The 20,664-nt window shown below is 36.1% G+C and overlaps 1 protein-coding gene across 2 annotated transcripts; it reads right to left on the reverse strand.

Moving 5' to 3' along the window:
* Positions 1–412: 412 nt before the first annotated feature.
* LOC104110663 (nicotinamide/nicotinic acid mononucleotide adenylyltransferase) lies at positions 413–19,002 on the reverse strand. Of its 2 annotated transcripts, XM_009620199.4 has the most exons (12): positions 18,885–19,002; positions 7,735–8,213; positions 6,949–7,040; positions 5,866–5,950; positions 5,050–5,123; positions 3,809–3,894; positions 3,382–3,465; positions 3,093–3,177; positions 1,575–1,654; positions 1,351–1,452; positions 1,052–1,110; positions 413–963 (listed from the first exon to the last, which is right to left on the reverse strand). In XM_009620199.4, exons 4-12 carry the CDS (start codon positions 5,946–5,948, stop codon positions 858–860), a joined length of 759 nt encoding a protein of 252 aa, XP_009618494.1. In that variant the 5' UTR covers positions 5,949–5,950; positions 6,949–7,040; positions 7,735–8,213; positions 18,885–19,002; the 3' UTR covers positions 413–857. The 2 variants fall into 2 exon arrangements, with proteins under 2 accessions (XP_009618494.1, XP_070037632.1); XM_070181531.1 differs by lacking the exon at positions 6,949–7,040.
* Positions 19,003–20,664: the final 1,662 nt, after the last annotated feature.

Here is a 20,664-nt window from a genome sequence, read left to right on the forward strand (position 1 = left end):
CCCTCCATTCTCCTTGGGTTAAAATGTGTTTCAGTTAAAAGGCTTTGGATAATATTGGAATTTTAATATTTAGTCGGCCAACACTTTGAACCCTGATCACTGGAGATACGCTTGTAGAACGCAATTGTATAAGGATAGCTATTTTGAACTCATAACAAAATTTATAGTATCAACCGGAAAGATCTGTCACACATTACAAGCTTGTTTTCTTTCTGAGTAACTTTTACTCCTGGACGATGAACTCCAGGTTTGTATATTATGTCATCGTTCCATTAAAAATAAAAATAAAAGAGAACTAGGCCATAACAATTGCAGTAATAAGAGAACTCAGGAAACAATTATGTGAAAAGAATGTCATTTGGGGAAGAATACATACAAATGAGTAGTGAATTATGGTTTCAAATAAAAAGGATGGGGAAAAGCAGAGAATATTCAGATATAAATTCAATAACAATTGTCTGCCTCATATAATGTTTTTTTAATAAGTAATCCAAGAAAAACAATAGTAATACATTATAGCACTTTTAAAGACATTTTGAGGTTTTTGTGTTATAAGTTATAATCACATGAAGCCAAGATCTACTCCCTCAACTGGCTGGAGCATCTGTAACTAGCCCTTGTTTCAGAAAAGAAATAGATTTCATCACAAATGAACATAGATAGAGGACACAACTGGAATGAGCAAGTGTTCGTCCTCATCTCTTGTCCTTGAAGGAAGTACAAAGAATACATCTTTCTGCTCTTGCAGGAAGGGACAGTAGCCTCGCTGCTAAGATCACAGCTCAAAGAAATGAGCGACTCTTGGACAGGTATCAACAATTATTTAAGAAAACAAGCTCCTAAGAGGAGCTTCTGATTCAGTTGTTAGAACATTGCCCTCTATAAAGGTTATGTTGTTTCATATAATCAATTACTTCATCGGCTGTCAAGTACTTCACTGAGAACCCTTTCGAGATGCAGTCCCTGACATGAGAATCAAAAGAAAGTTTGTCCAACAATTTATCCTGATTCAATTCATATCCTCCTAGCTAGTCATATTGAGAATTTTTACCTTAATCCCGTTGAACTGATTCCATTAGGCACTACTTCATCCACAACTTTGATATTTTTCTGCAAAATTAAATGTTACAGAACACAATATATTACATGCCTCCTCGACCATAACCTCACGTTCTCTTTTATTTGGGAAAGGAGGGAGGGGAAGGGGATGAAGCTGTCTCTGAATTATGGTATTTTAACATCTCAATAATGTCTACCACCAGTGGCAACCCCCATACAACAGCCAATCGTCTCAGTTAATGAGCTTAAAGAGAAAAAGGGACACCGATTTTGAGTTCCTAATAAAGTTACCTTATATTCATTCAAAATATCATCACCGGCAATGATCTTTTCAACATCCTGACCACCTCTCCGGACACAAACCAAGCCAAAGTCTCTACATATGGTCCTGACCTATAAAATCAACAAATGAGCATATCCTATTTCTTCTACACAACACTTATAAGTGCATAACTTCAATCCAACATGAAGGAGGAAGTATTTCGCTTCTGATAAACCCCTTTAGATGAACTTACCTGCTCAGGTATCCAAACTCCAGGCGTGCTGAAAGATTCTAGCAGATCAGAACCACACACAAGCATGACCATGAGGTCTTCTGCAAGAAAAATAACCACTATTAGAACTTGCATGGAAGTTCGTAAGCATGACCATGAGGTCTTCTGCAAGAAAAATAACCACTATTAGAACTTGCATGGAAGTTCGTAAGCTACAATAGAATTAAACGAAAATTTCACTTGGATAGATAATATAAGTTTACAATGTGAACTAGCTAATTATTCCCTGCCTTACAGATAGAATGGCATGTTCTTTTTTGCATGGCTTCTTATGGTTGCATAGCGACTAAGTAATAGTTTATTAGGTAGTAACTAGCATGTGCATTGATTTACGATAAGTGGGAATGTGGGACAAAAAGTTAGGTGATGGACTATGGTTGCTCAATTAATCTGTAAAAGTAGGAGTAACTGGACTTGCCATTATGTACAATAAGTGATGAAATATAAATTCTACGAAGTGAACATCAAATTGGCAGAACCGAATGGAGAATATGACATTTGATTTGAAGCATAGAAAGTACACATATTTTCACAACAAAGCTACCTCCACAGAGAAATGTACTGCACAGTGATCTATTAACTAAATGCTCAAACAAAGATAAAGCAAGGCTTCAATACCTTAAGCACATTCTTTTTGTTCCAGTTTGGTTCAATTTCATTCTTCATTTTTTTATATTTGTTTGGTTGGGAAAATAGTATCGTCTGACTTTTCCTCAACTATAACCTGGTAAAACAAAATATATATGCTAAGCATGCCGCTGTCCCCAAGTTCTGAGCATTATTGCCAGCTAACCTACTACTACAATAGTCTTTACTCCATCCCTTGAACCAACTACCAAAATCATCCAAGGGGAATTGCGAGCAAGAACATGGAGGTGAAAGCCCGCCAGTTGGTGGACAAGGAATATTTGCTTATATGAGATGCAACTGAAGCAACCTCTTCAAAGTAAATCCAGAGTGCTAAGAAATTGCAAAACCAATGTTAGAGTTTGATGATTTGACACCACATACAGGAAATTTACCATGTTGTATGCTGGATAAGATGGAGGTGTCAACAATGAGTTCTAACTTCTACCACTTCCTGTAAGTTTACACAAATGGCCCTCATAAACCAAAATTTTCTGAGTAGAGGAATAAAGTAATATTTTCTCTTCTTTTTCTTTTATTGGGGTCGGGTTGGAGGTTGGGAAGGGAGTAGATAAATATTCTTTCACTAAAGAAAGAAGTGAGGATTCATATCCTGGACCCCAACTTTGTTTGGGACTGAAGCTTAGTTGTAGTTGTTGTTGTAATACACATCTACACTGTCTCAAAAGTATGTACAAAGTCGTAGTAAAGAAAAGGATTTTTTATTTATAAAAACGAAAAGCTATTTTCGGCAGGACTGGAAAGTTTCTCCTGTAAACAATTGACCATCAGACTAAATTCCTATGGAAACTCTGCCAACACACACTGACTGATGTCAATAATGGACCTTACCACTGGATGACAAACTTCCACCACAGATAGCGGACTTTATTCTGGAGAGAACTGTCAATGTTCGTTGATAGCTATCCTGGCTTGCCTGTACAATTATTTTAAGCAAAATTAATTGATAGGATGAAGGTAATTAAGTTTGTATCAGACTGAAGCAGTGGTGTAAAATACATCAAATAACTAGGTGTCAGCAGCAATTATACCAAGTAGGATCCTAATATTACTCACATCAAAAAGGAAGGTTTTTGGGTTTCTTTTTCTGGAGGAGGAAGAGAGAGAGTGAGAGAGAGACCTCCCAGGGATCTGTCATAACGAATTCTGAGCTTTTACAAGCTAACTGGCACATTGCAACACGATGCTCGGCAGATATAAGACCCTGCAAAGATAGGGAGGCAATGCATTAACAATACCGCTTTTTCGTGCATTAGTAACATTGACACCAGAAGCAGAGCATGTTCAATCTTTTATATATAGTAGACCAGCAAAAATGTTAAACATAGCAAGAAACTACACCTCATGACTAAGAACAGTGCGTGTTAGTATAACATTGTGTCAGGTCCCAGACCACGAACAATATACACTAGTTCATAATGCAACAGCGTGAAGATCAGAAGCAAGTAATAATATAGCAAAGCTACTTGTACATTATTCCTTTTTATTATCTCGTTTCCAGTTACACATTTTAAAGCAGTTTCACTGCCTGGAGATATGCTACATACCTTCTTCTTATATGCATCATTTACTGGTGACATATAACCTCCAATTACGCAGAACCCTTCTGAAGTCAATGCATCTCTTGCCAACTCTGAATCAATATTGCCAAAAGTTCAGCAAAACCCACTAAATCGATTAAATGAACTTCATAGTCTAACATCATATTCATTTTGAGCAGCTTATGTTCTTGAGGACTTATGACTACTTACATGGTTTTTTCACATTCATCTGAATAGAAAAAGGCCAAATACATACAGACACTTAAACTAGTCGAGAAATTTCATCTAGACACCTAAACTCAGCCCATGACCTATTGAACACTCAAACTTTGCTCAATTTGTACCTATTAGGCACAAAGTACTGAGACAATTAAAAGAGAGAGTGTGTAGTTCATGCGTAGATGACTCAACAATAAAAGTCATTCAAATACAGACACGTGGATTCAGTAGCCAAATAATCCAAAAAACAGAAAAAGAATTTGAGCCCCAAAAAAAAATGCCTTCTCCTTCCCAGAAGCCAACATGAAACCACACCCACAAACATTTACCCATCATCTCTTTTCACCGGTGAAATCAGACCGAGCAACACCAGTCAAAAGCTAAAATGCTCATCCTTTTCTTCCTCCGGCTGCTTCTTTGATTTTTTACCTCCACTTTTCTCTGTAAAAGGCCAGCCAATTATAGACCTCAACCATACGAGATTAGTAATTACTAGATTAGCACTAATTTGAATATTGCAGGGCAATTTTTATATTTCTAGAAATAGCAAGAAGAGTTGGTATGCAGTTCTAGTGTCTTCCACCAGAGACCTTTCTATCCAAATCTGATCATCTAAGTCTTATAAAAGTTCTGAAAATTTCTTTCCTATGTATGTTCTAGTTGCGCTAATATAGCTCGCAAAGTGTTCAGAGCCATCGCTCTCTGCCCCAAACGCCGTCATTTCTGCCATTGCCAGCCGCAGTATATGGAGAAAGTATGGCGTTTGCCAGAAAAAATGGATTTCGCACAACTGGCCGTTTTTAGTTTCTGGACCAAATGTCATCACAGTTTATTTCATTGCCGTTGATTTTGGATTTTGGGTGCTGGAGCTATATTTTTTGTGTCGAAATATATCACGAATTGTGATTTTGAGGGAAGAATAATAAAACGTTGGGGTCTGGAAGAAGTAGATACCGATGAGTGATGGGAAAAAAGGAAGTGCGTGTAAGTCAGCAAGAGAAACACTGTAGAGGTTAGATAGTACGTACCAAAACAGCGCAAGTGCATGTAAGTAGGAGGATTGAAACTTCCTGTGGATACAAGAACTACATATGTCCTTTTCCTAGAAGCAAAAGAGAGAGTTAGCAACAAGGCGGATCCAAAATTTAGTTTTAAAGAGTTTGCACTGAAAATCGTTGTACTTTTGATATTATAACAACAACAACAACAAAATCAACAAAAAACCCAGTCTACTTTTGATATTATGAGTTCAGATAAAAAACTTGTTGGAATTTTAGTGATACTTCACATATAAAATTTAAACTGTGTCGAAAATACTGGGTTCGATTGAACCCGCAACACGAAGGATGCATCCGCCTCTGGTTAGCATGTTCCTGTAGAATATACTGAGGAAGTAGGGTGAAGAAGAAATAGTAAAATAAAGTAAATCAAATCCAGGTATGCTGGCAAGTAGGTATATTAACATCTTGCTCTTTTTGCTTTTATGCATTAAGTCACCACTGAAGTTTTTCAACACTACTGCAGTTGTGAGAGCTGCCACATTGGAAAGTGGACTTGGAAACTACTCAATTTTACTTCCATTATAAAGCTTGTCCATTTCATGGTGATTGACCCATGCCCCTTTCAAACATAAATTACATTTGATTTCTGAAAATGATGTCAGACTCTATCATAAACAAGCACATTTCATGACAATTGGCAGCTGCAATGGAAGAGTGAGAAGTAAATAGGCAACTATAAAACAAGTCAGTCAACATTGAAGCTTGATGTGATAATCTACTAGATATTAAATCAGAAACTAAAAATTAGTGTTGAGTTAGTCAAAGATCATATAATAAACTTACTTCCTTTCCGGACTTGATTGCCCCTCCTCTTGTTTTATTAAATCTAAAGACAGCTTATCCCATGGTAAAGCAATATCAGTCATACCTATGAATTCAAATAAATCAGTTAGCACCAAAAAACGGGAAGAAAAAAAAAAAAGCATAACCACAACCAACAAATGGTGACTCACATCTGCTAGCATACTTTAAGAAAAAGCATATCAAAGAACAAGTAGAATAAGATTTTTCAAAATTAAACTAGTCCAACCCAATCTATGTTCAAATTTTTTTCTTTTTCTTATCAATGATTAGAATAGCTACTTTATACAGAAATCAATTCTTCTTTTTCTTTTTCCCTTTATTGATCAAGAATACTGCAATTAATTCAAGACGACAGATTCTGGGAGGGATCAAAAACAAAATTGACAAATAATAAGAAAACACCACTATATCAGAGTAACAAAATCACCTAAGTAAAATCCCGAGTATCATAGCTGAAAGGTCATAAAAGCTATATTATGAATATTGATAGGGTATCACTGCCTTTTAGATGCTTGATAATAATAAAGGGATTACCTTTTACATGAATACCTTTGGGTGTGTTTGGTATGAGGAAGGTCATTTTTCGTGAAAATACTTTCTATGACGAAATCATTTTCTGGTGTTTGGTAATGAAAACACTTTCCATCAAAATGGAGAAAATGACTTTCATCACTTATGAGCGGAAGTCATTCTCCATAGAACTATCTTGACTTTTAACTTTATATTACTTGCTCCAACTAACACTTAGACATCTATATGTATATAAAACAACTATTCTTCGATGAGATGTCAGCACCAAGTTGATTTGGCAATAAACGCGTGAGTTTGTGCGAATGCTTCAAATGCACCTGGTGCCTTTTCGACTTACTCTACCCTTTCATCTTCCTTTCTTTCTCCTATTTAAGAGTTCAGAGTCCTAGGTTCCATAGATGCATTTTGAAGGAAGATGAAAGGATCGAAAAGGCACTGATGCATTTGAAGCATTTACATAAATCTTAAACATTATGCTTAATAATGTACTGAAAAGGGATGGATAAGTAGGACACTGGATATATCACATACTTTGTATGCGGATGACACCCTATTGTTGTGCAGAGCTGATAAGGAACAAATATTGCATTCAAGAGTTGTGTTGCTGGCTTCTTTGCAAAGTCCTGAATATTAATATATGCAAAAGTTCAATCTTCTCTGTTAATGCTGATAATGAAATTGGATCCCTGGCAGATTTAATGGGTTGTAAAATTAAGAAGTTTCCAACTACTTTCTTGGGGCTACTACTGGGTGCAGAACCAAAAGATAACATGTATGGCAAGGAGTCACTGAGAAATAAGAGAGAAAGCTAGCACCCTGAAACAACAATATTTTCCGGGGAAGGTTGACTTTGGTGAATAGTGTGCTGGATGGGATCCCGACATGCTTGATGTCTTTACTCCCAATTCCTACTAAAGTGGAGGAGCAAATTGATAGAATCAGTAGGGAGTTTTTCATGGACGGGGAGTGCAAAAAAGAAGAAGCTCCCTCTTGTAAAGTGGAGCACACTAAGGAAGGAAGGGGGTTAGGAGTGAGGAACCTCAAGCTTCACAACAAAAGCTTGCTTTACAAATGGTTATGGTAGTTTAATGATGGCAAAGAAGTAACCTGGAAAAAACTAGTAGATATTAAATATGAAAGAGAGGGGAACTGGGCTCCTAAACCTGTAAAATCAACATATGGTTTACAGGGAAATGAACAGTCAAATCACCTTGGTCTTTCAAAATATAACCCAGACTCACACAATTCAAACTTTAACCCAAAAAATTCCCGAAGGAAAAAGGTGATCGATAATAACTGTGGCAAGAAGCTACTTACCTGACCGGAAAATGGCCTTTGACAAGGTCTTTGAGCGCAGGAGTTACCCCAGCAGGTGAAAAATTCTATAAAAGATAGTTAATGGATTTGGGGGAATCGCGCATTAGCTTGATGACCCCTCTTTTCAACAAGTCTACTATGGCTTTGCACTTACTCCCTTTTGTGGGGCGAAGTGCACAAATAACCACTTTCAACGCCACTGTCTAAACTCTGTTCCTAAACACTTAGATCGCCCTTAAACTTGGCACGTTTTGTGTGTTTTGCACTCCATATTGGCGCGTGAATAGCTTAAATTAAGCTTTTTCTTATCTTTTTTCCCCTAAAATTTTTCAACGTATCTATGTTTTACATTTCAGCATATGGGCCCCATAATTTCACCCTCCTTCACTACTTTCCTCAGATTCTTTCATCTCCGCCTTCATCTATGGTGCCTTTTCTTCATTTTTGCAAGACCAACTAGGTCAATACTATATCACAATCTATGTTGTATTAAAAGCACAAATGACTTTAGCGAAATGTAATTTGATTTTTTTACACTCTAAAGATAGAGTTTATATGAGACAAAATAGTCATTTAATTATTTTCCTAAAATTTTGGACTTTGAAATCAACTAAAAATTTATTTATTAAATACTTCCTTATTTTAACTACGGAAAAGGGCTAAAACTTCCCCTTAAGTATTGAAATTGGTATAAAATTACCCTCCGTCCATCCATTTGAATAAAAATGTCCCTACCGTTATTTTTTTGGCTCAACATTACCCTTATTACTAACGGAAAACTTTGTGGAAAAAAAAATTTAATTAATATTCACGTGTCACCGTTTCATTGGCCTAACTTAAACTTCAACTAAAATATAACTATACTCACCCGTAACCCGTCTGAATATTGACCCGCTCCGATTTTAAAACACAACTCTCTCTCTCTCTGCCTTGTTGCTACTTGGGCGGAATTCACCGACGGATCCGTCGGAAATAACAACGTACACAGTAGCCTATCTCATTTACAAATTATGAGTAGAAAATTCTTTTATTTTACTAGACTTAACACAATAATCTAATCGAGAAAATTGAATCTATGGTAACAATCAAAATAAGAAAACAAATACTAGTGAAGAAATTATCTATAAAAATTGTTAACTATTATTAGTACATCATATGAATCCAATGTGTATGAAATGTGACAATTGCACAATACCCGTTACACGGAGTAGAAAAGCTTACATATTAATTGAATAAATAGTGAAATAAATAAAAAATAGAAATACACATCACATAAACAATAAAAAAAATTGAAAAAACATCCTCAAATTTTCACGGAGGAACGAAAAAAAATAGTAAAAAAATCCCCCCACAAATTTCAAATAAAGAAAAATTATATAATAAAGAAGACCCATTGCATAAACAAAAAGAATCTAAACATTTTGCATTAAGAAGAATATGACAATTCCTTTCATCTTCCATAAAAATAATTCTAATAGAGAACTCAATTTTGAGTTTGCTTCATGAATAATAGTAAACATACACGTGTAAGTAAATGCTCACTAAAATTAAATAGCGAAAAGAGAGAGAGAGAAAGAGAGTTATGTTTTAAAATTGGGGTGGGTTAATATCTGGGCGGGTTATGGGTTAGGGTTTATGTTAGGCCAATAGGACGGTGACATGTGGATATTAATTAAATTTTCTTTTTTATGAATTTTCTGTTAGTAATAAGAGTAATGTTGAGCCAAAAAAATAACGGTAGGGGCATTATTATTCAAATAGATGGAGGCCGGGCAAATTTATACCAATTTCAATACTTCAGGGGGCAGTTTTGACCCTTTTCCATCTTAACTATGTACAAGATCCTAAATATTAGGATTCTTCTTAAATCCTTCTAAGTTTCCAAGTTGTTTTTTAAACCATGTCAGAACCGTTAGTCAATTTTTTCCCAAGTCTTTGGCCTTTTCATTTTGATAAAATATAATTTAATCATATTTAGTATCAAACTTAGATAGTTAAATATAATAAAATTCTATCTTTGTCCAAATTCCCGTCAGGCATATTTATTTTTCAAGTCTTTACCCTTTTTGTTTTGTTATAAATAATATAAATTATGCTTGAACTTAAATAGTTAAATATAATAAAATTTCATCGTTGGCCAAATCCAAATTATACATAAGTTTTACACCTTTTTAGTCTATTTCTGTTAGACTTATCGGCTAATTTGGTAACCAAAAGCGAAAAAACAGGCAAAATAAGTTTTTTAACAAATTGTTCTTTTGAATTTTGGTTTTTTCTTTCTCCGTTTATTGAAATGTTACGATAACATTTTGACATATTTAATTAGAACCGTCCCAAAATATCATAACCATATTTGGTGTAGTTGGAGCAATTGTATATTGATCACGCCTAACTATGCCTTGTAAGAAGGACTAAGCGGTCGCTGCAAATATAATCCGGTTCAATTCCGGAGTCGAATCCCACAGGGAACTAACCTATTTATTACAACCTTAAATATTGTTAATGATAAGCTCAGACAACTTCCAGATGCAATAGTTTTATGAATAATCAGTGAAATTTATTTAGCCAAGAAAAAATGACAATAAAATTAGCAATAATCAAGACTAAAATTGAATTCAAGGGTAAAAGAATCTAGGGCTATTGATTTCTCCAATTGCCGGATTAATTCTCAACTCTTTAGCTATAATCTTGCCATAATATTCTATGAGGATTATGAGTTCCGGGCTACCGTAATTACCTTTCGATCAATTACGATAATTTACTAGAAGCATTCTCTCGAACTACTCTAGTTAACAATTTATGCAACTCAGAATCCTCCCACCAAAGTTTCGTTATTTCTAACCCCACTTTTAAATTCAAGTAATTAATCTCTTAACTTCCCCAAAAGTGGTGGTGTTCAACAACAATCTAACCAAGTGTTCTTTCTCAAGTAACACAAGGTGAATAGACACGATTAATCGATGGCCCTTTCAATTAACCACAACACAATACGTAATTGAACAATCATAGAACAAACACGGCTCAATTATAACAAAATAGAGTCAAGACTTCATCCAACAATTGGTTCCATCAACCCTATATAACAGATTTAGCTACTCATGCTAATGGAAAACAAATCACTAAAATAATTCATAATCAACAAATAAAAGTATCAAGAAGAAGATGAAAACTCTTAGAAATTTTATCCGTCTTCTCTCCCTCGTTCTTGCCTCTAAAATCTTCTAAAAACAACTCTCTTTCACTTCTGGGCGAGTTTAGGTTTCATATAGGTTTAGGTTAATTGCCTAAAAAATTACATAATTAACCCTGCGTGTTTGGCTTTCGTCCGCCCGTCCGCGGCCGCGGATTCGCCCGTGGATCCTGCTGCGGATTTGGACTGCCTCACTGTCTTGAGTTCGTGGCCCACTCCGCGGCCGCGCACCTGGAGGGGTCGTTTCGCTTGCTTTTCTCGCTCCTTTTCGACCGGACTAACCTTCGATTGCCCTTCCACATTCCATGTTGACTCCAAAACACTCATTAGCTCCCTCTTAGCTCGGAGTAGCTCCTACAAAGCATCAAATTCTTAATTAGAGCATTTTGTTATCTTTTAGCATTCAAATATCAATAAAGTGCGGCTAAATTAGAGTGTAAGTAGTGTCTAAATTGCATGAATATAGCCTACTATCAAAACCCCACATTTAAACCATTGCTCGTCCCCGAGCAATCAAACCACACTCTAAGAGGCTTAATTTCACTGAGCGACTTCCCTACTCGTCATACCAAGAATATTTCACATAAGTTGAGTACATTAGTGCAATATTTACACCTCAAGAGTTGACTCACTCTAGCCACGCAATATTCCTAACTGGCTTACTTACTCTATATCAAAGGTCTAGACTTACCTCTCCTTCATGAATCAAGTGCCTGCTCACAACAAAAGAGACTCATTTCACAATCATTAAAATTCACACACACTGAGGAACTTTAAAAGGAACATAATTCACTCACCCTTAGAAATGATATTCTTGTGCCACAGAAAATGCACTATAGGCTTGCCCGTAGTATACGACTCTATTAATTGAGCTCACTTAATCTAGGATCAAGTAGGACTTTATTTGGATGTAATGTAGGTTGTAGGTTGGGTAGGATATATTTGGATATATAATAGTGACTATACCTCCCTAAGCACTTTAATACATTTATTTTACAATCAAGTTCACACCTAAGTTAAACCAATATTTTCATTTTTTTTACACCACATATACCACCCCACACTTCTTATTTGAGCACAATCACCTTAAAAGCCACCAAAGATTTATTACCAATCAACATGATACACTATTAACAATGTTCTTTTTTTGTGGCCTTTTCCAACAAGATTTACCTTTCTCTTTATTTTCTAGTTCCACTCAAAAGCTCCATCAACTACCCCACACTTTATCCTTTGTAAATTCATAGTATTTTCAGTGCTTATGAGAGGTCAAGGATTCAAAAAAATGGTCAATTCAAACAAGGGACAGGACTTGTAATGTGGTTGCCAAGGAAACAGGATTACAGGCTCAACGAAGTTAACTATGGTACATAGCAAATAGGTGGGTGGAGTATGTATATATATGGTTCAACAAAGAAAGGCCTATATCACTTTCCAGACTAAACAACACTACCATTTCGCTTTGCAGACACACAGGGCAAGTTCTAGGCGTTAAATGCCGTGCACAGAATATAACAAGCCTCCCACACACATGACACATGACTCATTCCAGATTAGATCTTCAAACACTCAGACCAGGGTATTTCAGCCAAATTAAGAACATACATTTTAATGCCTTCTTATAAGAGTCAACAAATGAGCCTAAGCGTCACACTAAAGTAACCACTATATTCAAGGCATTATGAAATCAAACAAGACTTCCTATTTTAATTCTGCCCATAGCCCATAAGTTCCTAACTAAAAAGAATAAAAAGCTAACTATATCCGGTTCAAACAAAACCCTTGAAAAAGAACCGTGGTTTGAAGAAAAACCAAGGAGGAATTGATACACTACTACAAAAGAAAATATTTTTTTTCCCGACTTTAGTCCCTCAAGAAACCCGACAAATGATATCCATCGTTGGGCCAAGTCGAAATTGATTTATACAACTAAACTACGAAACTATCTACATACAACAAAGTATCCCCCACCCCACACTTAAAAAGATGGCATGTCCCCATGTCATACAAAGTAAAGTAATGTGAGATAAAGGAACTTCCCTGGTGGATTAGTCTTGATCAGAGACAGTGCCAGGGTCGAGATGACATGCTCTCCCCAGCGCACGCAACCAGCCCATGATTTTCTTTTCTGACTTCGCATTTTGGATTGCCAAAGCATCAACTCTGGTCCCCAATTACGTGATGGAAGTGCGCAGTCCTGCCATGTCTTGTTCTAGGGCTGTCATTCGCGTGCTCCGTCTGACCTGGGATGGTCCTTCAGCCACTGCAGCTTGTTCTTGTGGGGGTGAGGCAGGTTTAACCTCCTCCTGCCCTTCGTCGCCCTCTTCCGACGTATTAGAATCGTCACTATGAGTTGCTCCTGGTGCCAACGGGTCTTTCCCGATAGTCATTTGGTCTGCCCGGAACTTTGCTTCTTTCTTTACCATGCCATCCGCATTTGGGTTCTCAGGCACCATTGCTGCCCGGCATAATCTAGTGATCAGAGAGGGGAAAAAGAACCCATACCTCTTCTGTGTTGAACGGACAAACATCTACGGCCTCCACTAGTGAGCAGTTTGCAAATTCACTGGGTCTCCTCATGGATTGTTGAACGTTGAATATTATTTCTTCATTGTTCAACCTCATTTTCAACTCTCCAGTCTCACAATCAATTAATGCTCTCCCAATGGCTAAGGATGGCCTTCCCAGAATTATGGGTATCTCTTCATCCACCTGACAATCAAGAATAACAAAGTCTGCAGGAAATACAAATTTTCCCACTTGCACAAGCACATCATCAAGAATTCATGTCGGTCTTTTGACGGTGCGATCAGCCAGTTGCAGCAACATTAAGGTCGGTCTAGCTCTGTCAATGCCCAGTTTCGTATAGATTGCCAAGGGCATCAAGTTTATGTTGGCTCCTAAGTCACACAATGCTTTAGCAACAACATAACTCCCAATAGTGCATAGGATAGTGAAGCTACCTGGATCAGACACCTTTTGGGCCATAGGTCTTGCCACTACCGCGCTACAGGTCTGTGTTAGAGTTACAGTGGACAGGTCGTTGAAGTTAAATTTTCGCGACATCAGGTCCTTCATTATTTTTGCATACCCTGGCATTTCCCTCAAAGCATCCATCAGTAGAATATTCAATTGAATCTGTCGAAGCATTTCCATGAATTTCCTGTATTGATCATCTTTATTTTGTTTTGCCAATCTCTGAGGGAATAGTGCATGAATCAATCTCTGTCCATTACTTGATGTCTTTTCTTTGTTGGAAGCTTCTGGCACAAGAGGTGCCACCTGTTCTAGGACTTGTTCACCGTCCTTCTCCTTACCCTTGCCAAACTATGCTTGTTTAATTACAACCTTGGTGAGCTCTGCTAACTCATCTGCCTCTAATGTAACTGGAGTAGTTGGCGTAGTCTCTCTCCTAAATTGAGCAACTTTTTGCTCTCTGTCTAAATCTCTTCCATTCCTGAGACTCACTGCCATTAGCTGATTTGGGTTCTGTTCCTTTGGGTTAATATTTGTATCTGCAGGCAATGTTCCTTGGGGGAGATTGTTCAAGGCCATAGACAGCTGCCCCAGTTGAGTTTTAATGCCTTTGATTGCTGAATCATGTGCTGCTAACTTTTCTTGCATCTTACCATTTGTTCCAATGAGTTATTGTAGCATACCCCTGACGTCTACCATATTATTGTCCTGTTGTTGATGAGGTGGTTGGTAGGCCAACTGCTGCTGGTGCTGCTGATTATAGCCCTGCTATCTTTGATAAGGCACAACTTGACCTTGTGGTCGTGCGCCTCCAGAATTGGGGTTGTGTTGTGGCAGGTTGGGTCTGTACTGCTGGTTTGGTGCTGGTCCCCATTGTTTCCCACCTTGCCTCTGACCTCCAAAATTATTGACATAATTCATGGCTTCTCTGAAGCCCTGATTGTCATTCTCTCCACTCCACGAGCACACATATGACTGGTTTATGCAAGGAGTGCACAATCCTTCATTCGTTGTATCAACAATGTGCACTTGCTTTGTACCCATCTCATCAATTTTTTTTGTCAGTATACTCATCTGAGTCATGAGAGTGGCTATGTTCTCTGCATGGGAATTGTTTGGGTCAAGAGCAACAGAATGCACTATTGGTGTAAGTGTCGTACCTCTAGCCATCCAGCCTGAATTTTGAGCCATCTTGTCAAGAAGAATCTTGCACTCTGTGAATGTCTTGCTAAAAGATGTACCCCCAGCTGAAGCATCTACATTGGCCTTCAAAATATCTGCTAAACCCATGTAGAATCTCTGTCCCAGCATCTGATCTGGAATGCCATGGTGTGAAAACTTCACTAGCATACCCTTGAACCTCCCCCAGGTTTCTTGCAAGGACTCAGTTGATTTTTGTCTGAACTGCTATATCTCATCAATCTGCCTTGCAGTCTTGTTGGGAGGATAAAACTTGTTTAAGAACTGTTTGACTAATTCTTTCCAAGTGGCAATGGAGTTTATTGGGAGTGAATTCAGCCAAGATTGAGCCTCTCCAGTCACAGAAAATGGAAACAGTAATAGCTTGATGGCTTCAGGAGTCACATTCGGCTGTCTTTGGGTCACACATATTGATAGGAAGTTCTTCAGATGGTGTTGTGGTTCTTCAATGTATGACCCAGAGAACAGTCTATTATTTTGCAATAGATGCAGCATGCTGTTAGTGATCTGAAATGTCTCCGCTTGTTTCTGAAGTACAACAATGGTGGTGGCTAAATTATCAGCAGTTGGTTGTGCCCAATCATATAGAGCATCTTCTGGCACAAGAGGTGCCACCACTCCATTGTTTGGGTCAACCCGATTATTCCGATTATTTTCGTTGACATCGTCCACGTTGTCCATTTCAATTTCGAATGTATTTTTTTGTTGTAACTGTTTGTTCTTCTTGTTGGCTCGATTTAATGCCCTGAATGCTTTCTCGAGGTCTGAAAGTCCTCCAAAACGTTCACCATCCCTTGAAGAGCTTCTAGGCATACATCTGAGTCACAGGAGAATTCAAACGTGAGAATTTCAATAAAAACAAATAAATTTAAACACCGTAAGAAATTGATCCAAACTAAGAATCCTAGCAATTCTTCTAAGTTGTAATAAATAACACTGTTAGTTTTCCCGACAACGGTGCCAAAATTTGATCACGTTTAACTATGCCTTGTAAGAAGGACTAAGCGGTCGCTGTAAATACAACCCGGTTCAAGTCTGGAGTCGAATGCCACAGGGAACTAACCTATTTACTACAACCTTAAATAATGCTAATGATAAACTCAGACAACTTTCAGATGCAATAGTTTTATGAATAATCAGTGGAATTTATTTAGCCAAGGAAAAATGACAATAAAATTAGCAATAATCAAGACTAAAATTGAATTGAAGGGTAAAAGAATCTAGGGCTATTGATTTTCCCAATTGCCGGATTAATTCTCAACTCTTTAGCTATAATCTCGCCGTAATGCTCTATGAGGATTATGAGTTCCGGGCTACCGTAATTACCTTTCGATCAATTACGATAATTTACTAGAAGCATTCTCTCGAATTACTCTAGTTAACAATTTATGCAACTCAGAATCCTCCCACCAAAGCTTCGTTATTTCTAACCCCACTTTTAAATTCAAGTAATTAATCTCTTAACTTCCCCCAAAGTGGTGTTGTTCAACAACAATCTAACCAAGTGTTCTTTCTCAAGCAACACAAGGTAAATAGATACGGTTAATCGAGGGCCCTTTTAATTAACCACAATACAATACATAATTGAACAATCATAGAACAAACACGACTCAATTATAACAAAATAAAGTCAAGACTTCATCCAACAATTGGTTCCATCAGCCCTATATAACAGATTTTGCTACTCATGCTAATGGAAAACAAATCATTAAAATAATTCATAATCAACAAATAGAAGTATCAAGAAGAAGATGAAAACTCTTAGGAATTCTATCCGTCTTCTCTCCCTCGTTCTTATCTCTAAAATTTTCTAAAAACAGCTCTCTTTCACTTTTGGGCGAGTTTAGGTTTCATATAGGTTTAGGTTAGTCGTCTAGGAAATTACATAATTAACCCTGCGTGTTTGGCTTTCGTCCGCGGATCCGGTCGCGGATTTGGACTGCTTCACTGCCTTGAGTTCGCGGAGGAGTTCGCGGCCTACTCCACGACCGCACACCTGGAGGGGTCGTTTCACTTGCTTTTCTCGTTCCTTTTCGACCAGACTAACCTTCAATTTCCCTTCCACATTCCATGTTGACTCCAAAACACTCGTTAGCTCCCTCCTAGCTCGGAGTAGCTCCTGCAAAGCATCAAATTCTTAATTAGAGCATTTTGTTATCTTTTAGCATTCGAATATCAATAAAGTACGGCTAAATTAGAGTGTAAGTAGTGTCTAAATTGCATGAATATAGCCTACTATCATATATCTCATTAGAGCATTAAAATTTATATCTATCTATCTATTTGTAGTATATTAAAAGTATAAAAGCCCTTAGCGAAATATCATTCGCCTATTTTGCCCTTTAAAAATAGATTTTATACTGCATAAAATAGTCATTTAATTATTTTTCTAATTTTAGAACTTTAAAATCAACTAAAATTTTATTATTAAAATTTTCTTTATTTAAAGCCCATTAATACTAGAGTTGTATTGAACTATTCCTATAAGATTCTTTATTATTTAAAACGTGAGTTAGCAAACTTCTGTAGGAGTTAAACACACAACGAATTCTGAAAACATTAAAGATTCAAAACATATGATTTTTCTTACTATTTGAAAATCGAATTCTTATTGGAAAATTATAATTATTCTCAAATATTTAAAAATTAGAATGAGCAAAATATTCAGAATTTGAATTAATAAAAATTAAGTTATTTATTTTAATATTGAGAACAAATAATTAAGTCGTTGAATTAACTAATTAGCAAACGAATCCAATTCAATTATTTTACAAATTTATCATATAAGAAATATTATTTGTTAAATTGACCAAACATTTAAAGTACATAAATTTTATTTTTGTAATAAGAGTATCGACAGTGAAACAAATCATAAAATTTAGCAAAATTAATTATAATAAAAAATGAAGATTCAAATCGGCGAAAAAATAAATTTTAAGCAATAAGGTAGAATTATAGAAGGCAACTAGATTATAAATGAGTTGTCATTTGTTTCTTTCTTGTATTCAGCCCAATAAATGAACGTCTCGCTATAATTTTTATACTAAGTTTTTTCTTGTAAAATATTAGTTCAATATTAGTCATTCTTCAAACTTTACATTGTCACTATCAAATTTTTAGAAGGTATAATGCCAATTATTTTTCATTCGCAAATTTTTAAAAGACCAAGAGATCTATCATAGTGATTGGTGGCTCTTTCAATCCGCCGAAATGAAATGCTTTGGCGTGTACCAAAATGGAGAATTTGGGTCAGAGAAAAAGTGTTTGGCCGAAGCAAAAAAGAGGCCTTCAGACGAGAAAGAAAAAGTAGAAAGATAGGTTTTCCATTGCTCTTTCCTTTGCCCTTCCCCCCAATTTTTGTGTGGGAACTATCAATAGCGATTGTTTCTCCTTATGCCTGGTTCCGCTCAACTCTCCCTTCAAAGCTATTATTGCCTGATCGCATCCACTTTTGGAGCCCCTCTCCTCTGAGGCCGATCGCATCCGCTTTTGGAGCCCTTTTAATTTGTGTTATTTGATAAGTCTTTAAAGAATTGTAAATATTAACAATTTTCATAAGTTTCGATATAAGTCCGGAAAAAATAACGATAAGACATCTAAATAAAATTTCTTCGTTTGTTAAGCTAACTAAATGAGAATAATACTTATTATTCTAAAAAAATCTTAAATTATATTTTATAACTCAAACAAATTATCTAATAATATGTATGTAATTTTTAAAATTTATGTATTCATTAATATAGGTAGACGCGCAAAAGCGCGTACCGAAGACCAGTAAACATACAAACATTAAAAGAAACAAGTAAATTAAAAAGAAAAATTATCGAAGAAAACACCCAATGAAACATGATTACACAAATTAATTTTCCGAAGAGATATTTAATGTGCATACTGTAAAAAAAAATCAAATCTTATACTCAACAAATGGGTATTTCAACTTTAAGTTTCGAGAGACGGGAGCTGGGTGTATGGTGGGATGAATCTTTTACTGGAGGATAATCGGGAGAGAGATTACTGAAGATCGGCGAGGGGCGGTTTCCGGAGAAGAAGGTCGGAAGGTTACAGTAAAAGAATATTGGGTAAGGTTAATTATGGTGTGTTTTGTTTTTTTCTTTTTTGTTAAAAATAATCATAGGTGTCAATTTTTCTTGCCAAGTGTCACTAATTGATTTGTTACTTGGACACACCAGCAACAAGTACCTTTCACGAGAGAGGTTTTTACTGCCAAGTTCAAGTGTACATAGTAAAAGTAGTATAGACAATATAAATTATATTAAAATAATAGGGTAATGAGTAAAAGTAAATTTAAAGGAAAATATACAAGTTGAAATTGATGAAGGTTAACCTATTCGAATGGCTTGATTGTCAAATTACAAATGATTAGATTGCATAGCATATGAACCTGCAATTGAACAATTAAATTTAGTAAGGTAGGTAAAATTTATAATGAGTTAAATTTTGATGTTATTAGGGGTAAATACATAATATATTAATATCATACCTATAGTTTATAGATGATATTATTGGTGTATGTTCCAGTGTGTCGTTCTCATTATTCTGTGATGCCAATAACTCTTGGAGCTCAGAGGCGAATTCAGGATTTAATTCTTATGGGTTCAATTTTAAAATTTTTAATATTGAACCTATTATATTTTAAAGTTATGGGTTCAGATCTACTATTTTTGCAATTTTAATGAATTTTTACATACAAATTTTTAGTCTGCGTCGAAAGTTATGGGTTCAGATGAACCCGTACATAATATACTACATCCGCCTCTGTTGGTGCTAGACATTGAAACCCTTTATAAAAGTGCAGCTTAATATTGACATCAAGAGTTATATCTGATTATTTGCTTCACCGAGTCATAGAAAGAGTTAGAGCTTTCTCCTTATGCGAAAATACTCAGATAGCTAGAAAGCAAGAAAAGAAAGTATGTACACAGCTTCGCCTAACTCTTTTTTCTCCTGTAATACCGACTATTAAAATTTGTGGAAATAATTTGTTAATTTCGCAGCCTTGAAGCTCACCTCTTGCTGTACTTGTCCAACAATCCTAGGTTAGGCAATTCTCTAAACAAAGTGAATTTTGTTAGACGTTAAAAGAAGTTAAAAGAATTCTACTGATAAGAATATGTTGGTGTGAATTTTCTGTGCATTCTAATGATTGTTTGTACAGGTATAAATACAAGAGAATAAAGAAAATAATAAAATTCTATTTGTACACTTGTCTATTTTCTACTAGCTAATGTGTAACTACCATTCCCTACTATACAACAATAAAATTTTCTTTTATCTAATTACAATACACGTATGAAAGATCTATTTAGAAGATGCAAAATAAGATGCTTGACAGCTGTGTAATCTCTTCTAATATCAATGGCTAGGATTGAATCATTCACTTAATAGATGAACGGTCATGATGCTTGATTTATATATCTTGAATCTCTCAGACACTTCAAGGTCTTCAAAGTCTGACCAAAGTCGATCTTCACCTTTCCTCTCTGCTTCATCTTGTCTTCTTCTTTCAATTTTTGAGTCTTCTGCAAATCAAAATCACCTGGCAA

Source organism: Nicotiana tomentosiformis, chromosome 7 (genome assembly GCF_000390325.3).
Source record: "Nicotiana tomentosiformis chromosome 7, ASM39032v3, whole genome shotgun sequence".
Taxonomy (NCBI): domain Eukaryota; kingdom Viridiplantae; phylum Streptophyta; class Magnoliopsida; order Solanales; family Solanaceae; genus Nicotiana; species Nicotiana tomentosiformis.